Genomic DNA, 13,780 nt, shown 5'->3' on the forward strand with positions numbered 1-13,780 from the left:
GTAACCACACTCGTAGGAAGCGAAAGGGGAATTATTGTTTCTTAATTCGAACTGAAGAAGAAATAGCCTGGATAGCATTATCCCTTGTCAGTAGGTCCTATATGGGCACGATCTTCTCGTTTCAAATGATCTTCCAATGTATCAGTCTTTAACTAGTTGTATGTCAGTATATTTTCTCTTGAAGTTCATTTCACCCTCAATGACCTGATGGGTAATGCATTGAGCAAGGGGTGTGGGTTGTACCCTATATTTCTAATATTGACTTATTTATTTCAACTTTTATAGTTGTTTGATTTTACAAGATAAATGGTAGTATATAACGTTTATGTTCCAGTATAGGTGTTATGTTTTTATCCCTCCTCTCCCCGGAAGTTTTGTCCCGTTATTCTCTCCCACTTGATCTGTGTCAATATCAAGGCCACTTTTGTTTTTGTACTACGTACATACCCCTTAGACTGCCGCCCATATATTATTTTGTACGAAATAACACCCTAGTGAACTAAAACCCGTGTGTAAAAATATAGGGCAAGCCAATGAAAATATATTTATTTGAGCCGCACGCGTACATCATCTTACCTACTATATAAGTAACAATCGTTTTGTTATGAGTTCATTGTTGAGGTATATTTATATATACAATAGATATATAATTGTACTATAAGGATATCAAAGCTGTACAGTTACAAGATATTTTGTGCTTTTAACATAAAAAAATTGGATTATATTTGCTTTCATCAATATGACATTCACTCGGGTTGAAAATCTTTCTGCAGATCAAATTCATAAGACGTAAGTTTTTTTGGTTTCGATCATACTTTAATCCATTATATTTTACTAAACAAAGTGTACATTTGGAAGTGACGGTATATGACACAAATTAAGTTGAATTAGTTCTCGGATAGGTAGGCTAATTGTCTTTAATTATAATAAACGCTTTATTGGCTTGATATTTTAAGATTTCAGATTTCAGTTCTAATCAATAAAGGTAATAAAAAACAGTTTTCGGTTGTGCAAAATCGACACTTGGCCATAAGTAATTTTGTTAAATATTCTTTTCGTTCAAAAACTAAACGAGTTCAAGTAAGATTTATTTATATTTTGTCTCATTTCTTGTGTTTTATTTACTTATTGGTATTAACCTTGTTCTCACCTTTATCGTATACAAAAATTACACATCCACCAACCTTTTAATACGATTAAGATATAGTTTAATTGTCGAGTTGTTATACTGGAGTATATACAGCACTGCATATTTCCGAATATGAGTTAAGTATTGGTGAAAGACCTCTCGAATTGATATCCAAGTTGCACAAGTCATACACTTGAATTATTTTTTAAATTAATTAATTGATTTAATTACGTTTTAAACGAGACTGTTACAACTGTTAAACTGTTGTAGCTTTCAATATAATATATTCTGATGATGGACCATGGCTTATATACAAACATACTTTTATACATTATGCTGACATTGCATCTATTATTTACATATTAATAGCCTATACGTATATATTATAATAATCAGCTGTTGCTATTGACTGAAGCATTCTATTAGTGTTCCATTTTCAACCAGAATCAATATTACACCATCCTCGTTTTTGTAGGTCGATTTGAGTCCATCAGATTTTCGTCCATTAGTTCTGCAATATTGTATTCCATTGCAGGTCTGGACACTTTCCAGATTTACTATAATCTTCAGGAAACACGCAAGGTTGCCATTATCTCTATTGATACTCCGTTATATACACGTTTTCTGATTGTAAATTTATCTTCAAAATTTGATTATGATTACAGTATTTAGTGTCAAATAATTTATCATATTCATTATTGACCTTCATTATTGTTGATATTGTTGATTATCATCAAAATAGCCCCTGGTCAAAGTGACCCTTGGTCAGTATACTAATGAGATTTAATGTCCTCAAGCAACAAGTCAAATTATGATTGTACACCGTACTGTTGTAAAATCAGCTGGTAGACATATACCTTTGACTTTCTACAAAAGAGACTAAGAAGTTTAGTCCGATACTCCGAACTCTGATAGCCTATCTTTCTTTTTTGATGAGGCTATTTCATTTATTAGGCATATAGAGTACGGCATAAAATCATTTTACAACGTCGTATTATATCGTATGTATGTGGTTCCTTGCAGTCTCTACCTAATCATTTAATTGTGTTGAATTTATTTTTAATGCAAACTGTGCACATATTGTGTAGTGACAAACTGAAACAACAACATTGCTTCTAAAACCATATTTTTTGCCTCAAAAGGTGAAAGTCCCATCGAAAATTTTGAACTATCAAGTGTTCTTAAATTAATCATCACTAATATTTAAGTTATATATATTTATATACATGTCGGCCAGTCTGACTGATCCAAATTAACATTCAAATATATTTCGAATGTTGACGTGAATAGATGTGCCAGAATGACAAGACTGCACACAATACCTGTTATGGAAGTCAGAGTTTCGGACTATCGTCACAAGTCAATCATTTGACATCTGACCCGATTCATCACCCCCTGTGTGAACGTGATAACTTTCATCATATATTGTTTTGTGGTATAGACCAATACAAGTGACATTGTTGACCGTTTTACATACTTCGAATTGTTACTACCTATTAATTAAATAGTTCAAGTATTTTGTGCAGTATTGATTTGGATGATACTTGCCTTACTGTTTCATTAGTGTGTATTTATTGGACTTGGAGATTAGGATGATTGAAAAGTAACAAGTTACTATTCAATATATGGCACTGGCACAGGGTTAAAGTACTTGGAGTAATAGTTCATTTCAAATATGGTTTTTTGGTAAGATGACTTTTTCTAGTTTGTGGTGACAGATGAAAAGAGCCCACATAGAACCGACTCTTAAAAAACATTGACAAATCTAAACTTTGTAGAGAGTTTTTAAATTGTAGAAATTATCATAAACTAGCACTATTTTTTTTCAAGAAGTCCAACAAAAAAAAATATATTTTATGACTTCCAGGGCATTTTGAGTCGAATTTGGTTATTAATGTAGTTTGTGTTGATGGTATTTTTTCTGTTTGAGGTTTTGATTATACAAAGTTTCTTTATACATTTGGTTATCTTATTTTCGTTTTGCTTATCAATGTATTTTACGTTCTAATTATATGTATACTATAATATAGTAATAATAACATATTATGTATTTTAGCTCTAAGGATACTGGTTGTATTTTATATGTATTTTGTGCTCTGAAGAATTGGTTATCAGATAAATTTCAAACATCCACCAATATTCTATTTATAATTGCAGGAACAAGCTTACAGATTGTTATGGTGAAATGTTAATGAATTGTTTAATACAGGCACTAGACTCCAACAGACTAACATCGGGTGTTTCAGATTGTGCTAAACTATTGAGTCGGTACGTAGAAACCTTGTGCCTGCCAATGAAGTCATTGCAGCTCCAGACGTCTGCTATAGAGACTGAAATATCGAATCTATAGATGTTAACTTTCTTTTATATTATATTATACTCAAGAATGACAACAGTTTAATGCAGTTTACAGCCTTGTTGAAAAGTGATTGATTTTGAGAATTTGACTTATATTATTTTGTTATATATTATTTTCTTATTCTACCCCGTCTCTTAATATAAATTGACATTTCCCTCAACAGGTATCCAGAAAATGTGATGTTTTGTATCCTCCCCGAAGCTGCTAGTGAGAATATATCTGTCCATATTCAACATATATTAATTGAAGCTTTCTGTTGGGAAAATGATATCCGCATCTTAAAGGTGAGAGAAATTCTCTAAATTCTGTGAACAATTACAGGAATCCGTGCGAGATTATCGTGTCAAACGAAATTTTGACCATCAAAAAATCTAAAACGAGTGTCATTTTTCTGGCAGAGATCCTGTTGGACATCAAGGTCGAGGGTCAATGTCACCACATTATGGTGCATCGGTTCATGCTTTGGCTCTGTATTAACTTTTCAGCAGGGTCTTTGATAGAAAAAAAGGAACACCGGTGACATGGTCTATTATTCCTGTGGGGATGGATGTGGGAATTAATACATCTATCGCCTCTATAAACCTCTAATCAATTAAGCATGTTTGCCTGTTAAACCATATCAAATGACTAAGAAGTTGACTAGATCGTTGGATACTAGGTATTCATCATAATTATATAACTCTTTTAATGGATGTTTACCTACAGTGATGTTATCTTAACATTATGTTAAATATCGGACGCTTGTAGCTTGCTTAATCGATAAAGAATAATATACAAAGAAGTTACTAGCTAAATCTCACTGAGAACATAAACTTACCGATCGGAACTTACTAAAAATCAATATCAATAGAACGTGTACATTTAAGAATGGATCCTCTTGCTAGGCATAGGACTGTTGACCTCTCAATAGCCTTCTAAATAATTCCGAGCTCGTACGCTTCTGACGTGACTCTGTAAATTTTCAATATTAGGTAAGTTTTAACCAAATGTTCAATTCAGTTCCCCGATTAAGAAAATTGTATCTTTGAACATTGAGATATTTAATTATGTTTTATATTTTCAGGTCAAGTTATCGAATAGGTCTACATCTAAGGAAGGTAAAAATGGTGTACGTAAATTGTCGTCTGATACAAACTGTCTGCTGTTAGAATATCCCAAAGATCAACTAAGCACCACTGACGATGAGATTGTGGACTATTATGATACACTGATTCTCAATGATACGTTCCCCAAGCCAGAAGTAGAATTACCAGTTTGAAAACTTTCTTGGTTGTAATGTGGTGATCTGAACCTCTCCACTCTTGGTAAGTAAGAACTGTTGACATTTTGTTCATCGTATCCTGAATACGGGTTTTGACATTGTCTTATTTACGAGGAAACAATTACGAATGGGGGTGTGCTTTGAACGCGATGATATTTGTTAAGTAAAAGTTTTCCTTGTAAGCCTTGTCAATAACATTGGAATTTGGTTTGAACAATTTGGAGTAAAAAGGACAACTATTTCAATTTTTTCATTTACTAATCGTACTCATTTTAACCTTTTTTAATGCAGGAGATGATGTGTAATTCTCTTGGAAATATTCTATGAAGTATTGGCAGACGGTGTTTCTAAGACACACTTCACCGAAGATTGAGCTGAAAGATACTACTTATGAGCAAATACAGTGACTTCCGTGAACGTAGATGAAAGCGCTAATGGGTTGAATTGAATTTGTTTCAGCTTATTGTAACAATAAATTACCGTATTTCAATTCAAGTTTTTGTTTATTAGTTTAATGACTGTTCTGTAGGCTATGGTATAATATTGCAAGACGTAATAATTATGCCAGCCATTACGCTGTGCAAGGCAAAATCATTTTCATTTGAATAAATATAGTATTGTATAATTCAAACAACAATCTACAATGCAACCAACTTTAGGGCGCAAGGTATCGATGACGATGTGAGCTCAAGACATCGCATGCTGATATGCATGTGGAATATTGATGAACCTATAGTAGACCTGCGAGCATAAAACTGTATTAGTTAATGATACAAACTTTTAGAATATTGATTTCTACCAATGTGTCGTTACTGTTCTCACACTGTCATCAGGAATATAATGATATAAATTTTGCAACTCAAGGGAGGTAACAAGGCTAAATTTTAAACACGGTCGGTCAGTTAAAATTTCTTAGAGTATCTGCAAATGTCTTGCTACTTGCTAAGACTCATTTATGGTTCCCAAAAATTATCAGATTTGGCTTTTGTCATGGTGAAAAATCGCAAAAACCTCTGACCGAAAATGGGTCGGGATTACTCTGGCCCTAAACAGTAAAGATATCATATCTGAGGAAATGGGTAGAGTATGAGTTGTCGGTCTATTTCAGATACAGTCTCATATGTAGAGTGTTCCTTTTCGCTTTTTTCAAGTCTAACTTTCAAGGAGACTGCATGAACTTATCGTCTTATCGGTTCATAAATTGAAAAGAAATTCCCTATAGTAAATATGATGCCTAGCAAGTGGTTCGTGGTCGAATCATTCTATGCCATTGTCATTTTGAATTTAGCAGACTCGTAAGTTTGGGGTAGAAGTGGGTTCGTTCATCATCATGTTGAATGAAAAGTTACACAACACAAACAGATGCATCAGCTTTTTGACAGGTCCTTAATGACATTTCCATCCATTGTTGACATACATCTCGATTTAATATCAATACTAATGGAATTTCATGACGTCACAATCAGACAGTGGAGAACTGTAAAATAATGAACCACTAACATTTCCTCAAACAAGTATATTGTGGGACGTAAAACTCCATTCATTTCATTTCATTTTTAACTTAGTAAATAACCTCGCCTCCCCTACAAATCAGCCTGAAAATACACAAACCATTTAGTTAATCAAGTGCGGACATGAACTATATATTGAAAGATTCATTTTGATTGGATGGATTTGTTTGTATGTGGCCAATGAAAAATCGTTTTATATTCTAATACGGGAAACAAATAAGGCGTTCTAGCAACATGTAAACAAATCAACGAAAATTTTAATTTTGTGAGAAAGTAATGAAAAATTATTAAAACATAAATGTTTTCAAAGGTAGTAATAATTTTTCACAATCTTAAGATAACGCTGTAGTCTTTTTACTCAAAAAATTGCCCTGCACGGATTTTGTAGGCTTCAAATTAAGCAGGTCAGAAGGAGAAATCAGAAAACATTCAAAATACAACACTGTTAACTTACTTAAGAAAATAGTAGAGCTAAATAATTATAACAAAATTTTGTGGATCTACAGCTGTTTTTTTTAATTTTTTTTTTTTATCTTTTTTACACATTATTTATTGTAGGAAAGTGTATAGAAATAACTTAACTAAATCAAGATGACATCAGCAAAACAACTAACAGCAATCTCTAGGGTCATTAATATTTTACAAGAATGGGATAAAGCACCAAAGACAAAACGTAAAACTATTCTAGAAGATTTTATTAAACAACACACCAATAAGACAGGGCCAGAGTTAGAACAAGAGTTTGCTCAAGCTGCCAGTTTATTTCTAACAAGATTAACAGCATGGTTGCGATTAACGTATCCTTTTAATTGTAAATCTTTTTTTGTGTCATATGTTTCTTTACCATTAGATGGTACACTTTCTTTACTTAAAGCGAACAATATAATGCTAACATTATAGAGCATCATTTGGTATGGCTACCTCAGCAGCTGCTTTGGTATATCGTGTTATTTGTGGCTGGTAGAGAACCAACAAATGTTGAAAGTGTTAAATTCATCACATATGATATTATATCTGACAACTGGTACTTCTCTATTGGTCAATGAATTGGAAACGAAATGAAGTATGCTTTTTAACTTCTTTAACTATTTTATAGCTATATGATAGGTACATGTTTAAATGAGCAGTTGAAAGCAATTGGAATATTTCTGTCAGCATCTAGTGGGTGAGTCAGAGTCTGTATTTACCATTGTTTCAATACACAATAAATTGACTGAGTTAGTACAACTTCATAAAACTAAAATTGTGTTCAAGTTTGCTACATGATAAAACATTAAAACCAAAATAGACAAACATTTGAAAATAGTTAAAGTAGGATAGCACTGTGAGATTAAATAGCCAAAAATGTGCAGGGTTAGACTGAAAGTGCAAAGATAAAAATCAAAACTTTGATTTCAAGAATGACAAAAACTTAGAGTTGTCTACCTTGCAGTATAACAGAGTAAACAACCATATATGACTGTCCAATATGTCAATCTTTTCAGCATCTTTGTTCAGTTGATCAGAGGTAAGCTTATATGATAAAGTACACTTACATTAAAAATCTTCAAAATAGTCATTTTATTGAAACAGGCACAAATTTATGGCTGAGTTTTTAGAAGTTGGTGGTGTGTTCACACTATTAGAGATATTGGGTTTAAAACAAGCGAAAGAAATGGATAAAGCTGAAGCCTTGAAGTGTTTAATACATATTGCCAATGCTGGTAGAAAATACAAAGAATTAATTTGTGAAAGTTATGGTAAGCAACGTTTATAATATCGTTGCTGGTTTATATTAGATAAGCTTTGTTGGTGCTAAAGCTTCTAGTATCAGTCTCAATCACAAAAAACAGATATGTTAAAAATATGTAAAAATTACTCTAGTGAGTAAATAGAACAAAGAACTATTACAAATTGTTTGCTATAACCTACATGGTATAATAATATGAAGTAAGCAAAGCTCCAATGACTCACATTATATTTACTGGTCCATGGATCTCCCCATCTACAGAGTTAGCATCTCCATTACCCATAATTTTTTTGAACCAAAAGGTATTAGAGCTGTGGCAGAATGCTTGGCCAAATCTAAATCAGAAGAAACACAAGATTCCTGTAGAAATTTATTATTGATGCTAGCACAAGGCAATCCAAAGTTTCAACTTCAAGTTTACAAAGGCTTGATTGCTTTATTGCCATGCAGCTCACCAAAAGCACAACAGATGGCAGCACATTCTTTGCGGATTGTTCAGGTATAAATTGTTTCTTTCTTGCATTGAAGATATGAAGAAAATTTTTAGCCCTGATTTTTAAACATATCAGGTAATAACAAGCAAATCATCTATTTATTTCTTTTTTTTTTTTAACCATTGCACTTTGCATGTCATTGCAGTTTTTAATTGGTATAATCTTTCAATGTAAAATTTAGACTATTCTGTTCCAGCCAATAGTTGATCAAGCAAATCCCAATATAGTTGAACCTTTGTTAAATCTCTTACGAACATTACATTTAGAGGTACAGTTTGAAGGTGAGTAGGTCTTAGAGAAACTACATCATGGGTCTCATGCTTTCTTTTGACACTAGCAAGCTAGATAACTGAAAGAAGGCAGAAAAAGTTTCTCCAAGCTTTTGCACAAGCTAGAGATTTTTGCTAGTTGTAAAATTTCCAAATTCATTCAAATAGATACTAAACTATATATTTGCATTATTATTTCCTATTATTATTTTCAGCAATTGAACTAATTAAAGAGTTAATGATATATGATGTATCTACTTCCCTGTTATCTGGCTTGGTTCTATTATTAAAACCTATTAAAGAAGATACCTTAGCTAAACCAGAAATTTTAGAAGGTTAGTCTACATTTTATCTGCCTAATGAACATAAAAGCTGAATAAACTACACTCTTAAAGTTTTTACCATGAGTATAGATAAATGCAGGCCTGGTATTAAACCATTTTGCCCAGCCATCAATCTCTGCCAAAAAAATTTAGCATGATGGATTATTTTTGTGTGTGAGTGTAAGATTGCTAGAAAGAAAATGTTGAAATGACATATTTTGGTAATGATTTGATAATTGTATTTTACAGATCCCAATATGCCTAAAATTTCAGCACCCTTACCTGTTTATATTCAACAGGCTGCAGCTGCCAAAACAATCGGGTAGGAATTTTCTGCCGTATAATACTTCTCAACCCAGAACCCAAGAGTGGTCTCATTTACTTATCTAAAGGCCCTGTCACATCAGAAAGGCATTCATACTGCGCTGCTAATGCGACTGAAAATTGGCTCAGACGGAGTTAAGGTTGCTAAAAGCGTGGTATAATTGTGTCTCACACGCCTATTGCAACGTACAAATTTATATTTTGGACTTGTTCAAAACACGCACACTTGATAAAAACGTTGCAAAAACGTAATGTGGTAGCATAACTCGCTCTATGAGTTCGAGGTTTTTAAGTTTGCAATTTCTTAAACGACTTTTTCTCTAGTTTTCCTCACGAACGGGGTGACAAGGCAATTAGGTAGGGATATGAAATCCATATAGCCTCTGGGTCAGATGGTTTGGAAAAAGGAATTAAATGTCCAATATTTAAATAAAGTAAAATAAGGGGATATTAATTACACAAACTTGTCTTTTATTGTCAAGAGCTCATCTTTTTCCATCAAAACACATCACCAAGATACTGGTAGCTGGTTTGAATGATGTGGAATAAAATTACAATAATATGTGAAAAATGTAAAGATTTGGAAAAAGAATCTGTTTGTCTTGACTCCATTGGCCTTGTCTGAACTGAATAAAAATTAAAACTACCTATGTTACAGGATTTTAGCACGAGATTCTAATGAATTATCAGAAAGATTAATTCAAGTAAGTTATGGGGCTTTGTCTATCTCTAATTATGAGTTGCAATGTTTCTGAAATTTCAATAAGATATAACTGGATATGATAATTAGTCCCACTGTGACTCTCCATTGTACTTCATTGTCCTTTCCCAAGATATGATGATGTGGAATAAAGTGAGATATGTAATTTAGGATCAAAGAGTATTTAAGTCACATGTCACTAGAAATATATGTGTATTTTGACATCCAATGATAACTTCTTCCAGAATCTCCAATGAGCTCTTTTGATAATTATTGTCTTTTCAGTTACGTGTTGCACACAATCTACTTTGTGCTATGGGAAACAGTGAATATGCTGACAGTCAAAGACAAGCAAGTTTAACATTAGAGGTAATTCTTTCACTTTGTCTCTCTAGAGCGCAAAAATGACCTCCGTGAAAGTAACGCTAGCACTCTGCAACATATCGCAGTAATGAATAGGCATTTTTGGAACTATGTCAATGTGATCATGTGATTCTGGTAATTCAAATATTAGAGGCTGGTCGTTCAGGAGTACAGGTGTTTGTAAACAAAGTCAATGAAACAAAACATCCGTAAGATATGTATTCTAACTGATAATAAAATGTTTCATTGGATAACCAATAGTCAAAATATATCATTGAATGCATATATAAGTGTCAGAATTATCTCACAAAGTCTCTAAATTTAATTTTATTTAGGTTACATTATTACTATCACTGCTAAATACTTTATGTGAAGAGTCTCACCCAACAGACACAACTGAATTCACCATTCATTACCCAGTCAGATTAAGATCTATAATGCCGGTACTGACAATTTTTTTCAGCATTTTTGTCGAACATATCCTATTGTTGATGACCATGTGAGGGATGCTATGGGTGATGCTTTATATGATTTATTTATGGTAAGTAGAAAATTAATGGCATAGAGTCATTTAGTTATCATCCTTCCAGCTGTTAGAGCTCAATTTTAACTTCCTTTACAGTCAAGTAACCTAATTTTCATGCTAACCTATTTTTGTGCATTTCCGGAAAGGATTAATTATTTACATGTGCGGCCTCGCATGACCTCCGCATCTGCTTGTTTTGATAAACATTGGTTATCTGTTCCATGTCAGCTAGTAGAATGAATCTAGTAGTTTCAAGCAAGGTAAAATGTATTAATGTATACTTTGACAAATACAAAATGGCAGATTCATTAATTACCAAATATCATAATTTTTTATTGGCTGAATTTCCTTATAATAAGTTGTAAACGGAATTCCAAGTGTGGTCTGCAAGAATGTAACCCAATGAACGAAGTCATGTGATAAACTATCAGATTACATGTCAGCAGAACAACACAACGTGGGCCATATTCTAATGTTCTTTCAATGACTTTTAGCAATAAATCACGCCACGTATCTTATTCTGTCAGTCACTATTTTTTTTTAAAATCCCTGTTCTTTGAAGGAATTGTCACTAGTTATAATGAATTGATATTAAAGATAAATACTAAGAGAAGTTAATTATACCAGCGGGTATCTATACAACGTGTTTTTCTAGACTTATTTATAGATAAAACATTGTACACGAAAATAGGTGATGCCTTTTGCAGCCGTTGTCAAGTTGGTAAGTCATGAAATATGGGTCAAAGTGAGGGATCCATAAAGAAAAATAAAACAGACCAATTTTAATTATTTTATAGAATCTCTGAGGAAATGTGTAAGACTTGAAAAAAATAAGCGTTTTTTTAATTTTGACAAAATTCGATGCTGAATACCTACGCACGAATATGCCAAATGACCTCTCTTGATATGAATAATAAAGCTTAAAATAGAGCTATTTTTTTTTTAAATTACCTAACTTGATTTGTGTTCCAGAATTCTTATCTAAATTTAAAACTTTGTCAACTTATCTCCCTTGAAATAAAAAATATTGACTTACAGTTAATTTTGACCCAAATCTAGAAAATTCTATATTTCTGCCAAGTTGCCCACTTGTGAGCCGGAATAATTACATGTGTCAAAAATCATCAAATTGCTTCCCTTTATTTGTGTTCAAGAATTCTGACCCAATTATAGAAAAATGTAAATGTTTGCCTCCCTTGAAAATAATACAATAATGATGACCTACACAGGCATAGGGCAAATTTCACTCCAAATGGTCTTCCTTCCGTTGTTTTGGGATTTTTTTTTCTTTTTCAAATTACTATTCAAAGAAACACACTGTGGAATATATCCTCAATGCCATCCATGTTCTTTTAGCAACGGTACAATGATAGCTTGATGGGGATAAAAATTGTACCATTGCTTAAGGAACATGCCTCAATGCTGACTTATCCCTCCTGTTGAGAGATTACCTATCCAGCTATTCTGAGCATCAAATTTATTCTTCTTGGTACATATATGTAAAACAAAAAGCTGTTTCAAACTAGAGTACCATTTTATTATTTTTAAGTGAACAATTTGAAGAAATATGATATAATTTAATTTTTTTTTCGCTCTCTTACAGTCAAACCCAGAAACCCTGTATGTTAACATGAACCATATACAAACTGATGTTCTAGTATCAAATAAGGTTAACATCCCACGTGGTAAGTTTTCATTTATATAATTTCTAGAATGGTTGATATTATATCAATAATGATTATTCAGTTCACCTGTTTTTGTGCCAAGCCAGTAGAAGTATTATGGTGCCAATGGAAATATTGTGATAAGTCAATGTAGACTCTATTCCAGCCTCTGATGGATATTTTGACAATTGTCGGCTGGAGTACAATCAGAAAAAATATGCCCTGTTAAATGGGACTTTAAACCTATTTAAATACCTAGGATCTCCAAAACCCAGATATATTTGGAAAGATTGTAAAGAGGTTTTTATGCGCCATGTTATGTGATCAACAGAATTTGAGTAATTGCCCTTGACTTAGGAAGAACGCATCAAAATTTGTTTGTGAACACAATAAAGACTACATTTTTCATCCGATTTAATTGAAATTTGTTGTGATAATTTATAATGATGAAATCTTAGTCATGTTTGAATTTGACGATTTTTCGATCAACAGAATTTGAGTTATTGCCCTTGACTTAGTAAAAATGCATCAACATTTGTTAGCATGTGAACACAATAGAGGTGACAGTGTCTGAATAATAAATTTTGTGTGTTTGATTAAATAAACAGTATCTTGCACAAATTATATTTTTGGTATGATTTGACACAGATAGGTGACTGCCCTTTATATATTGAAAATGTATCAGGAAAGTTAGTGTATCTTGCTTGGCAACCACCTGTTTCCTGCAATTCCACTAGGGTTATGTTGATGTCACTAATCACAAACTTTGCTTTAACACTTAAAACCCTTTAGTTTTTTATTTCCCTTTCAGTGGCAGAAATTACAGAATGAGTGTACTTTGATTTTATTTTTCATCCTGATTGAAAGCCAATAAAAAGAAATGTTTTTAATTTTGTAAATAAAAATATTTATATTCGTATTGAAATCTATATGACTTAAATATTTTACTTTTCAAGTATAGGTTACTTGACTGTGTGTAACCTATTTTTCGTGCATTTCCGGAAATGATTAATTATTTACATGTGCGACCGCGCGTACCTCCACATTTGCTTGTTTTGATAAACATAGGTTTTCTCTACAATGTCAGCTAGTAGAATGAATTCAGTAGTTTCAAGCAAGGTAAAATGT

General features: G+C 32.5%; 2 protein-coding genes across 2 annotated transcripts; both read left to right on the top strand.

The window, feature by feature from the left end:
* Positions 1-739: 739 nt before the first annotated feature.
* Positions 740-5,237, top strand: LOTGIDRAFT_227883 (hypothetical protein; the record flags this gene model as incomplete). Its single annotated transcript, XM_009045521.1, has 4 exons — positions 740-789; positions 3,287-3,397; positions 3,652-3,772; positions 4,552-5,237. 4 exons carry the CDS (start codon positions 740-742, stop codon positions 4,744-4,746), a joined length of 477 nt encoding a protein of 158 aa, XP_009043769.1. The 3' UTR covers positions 4,747-5,237.
* Positions 5,238-6,474: 1,237 nt separating this feature from the next.
* Positions 6,475-13,574, top strand: LOTGIDRAFT_227885 (hypothetical protein). The gene is made up of 13 exons (XM_009045522.1): positions 6,475-6,570; positions 6,819-7,057; positions 7,357-7,425; positions 7,833-7,999; positions 8,292-8,488; positions 8,680-8,764; positions 8,968-9,087; positions 9,325-9,397; positions 10,058-10,103; positions 10,385-10,468; positions 10,926-11,003; positions 12,592-12,673; positions 13,464-13,574. Exons 2-13 carry the CDS (start codon positions 6,852-6,854, stop codon positions 13,481-13,483), a joined length of 1,227 nt encoding a protein of 408 aa, XP_009043770.1. The 5' UTR covers positions 6,475-6,570; positions 6,819-6,851; the 3' UTR covers positions 13,484-13,574.
* The last annotated feature ends 206 nt before the right edge of the window (positions 13,575-13,780 follow it).

The sequence above is a fragment of the Lottia gigantea genome, assembly GCF_000327385.1.
Source record: "Lottia gigantea unplaced genomic scaffold LOTGIsca_1, whole genome shotgun sequence".
Lineage (NCBI taxonomy): Eukaryota > Metazoa > Mollusca > Gastropoda > Lottiidae > Lottia > Lottia gigantea.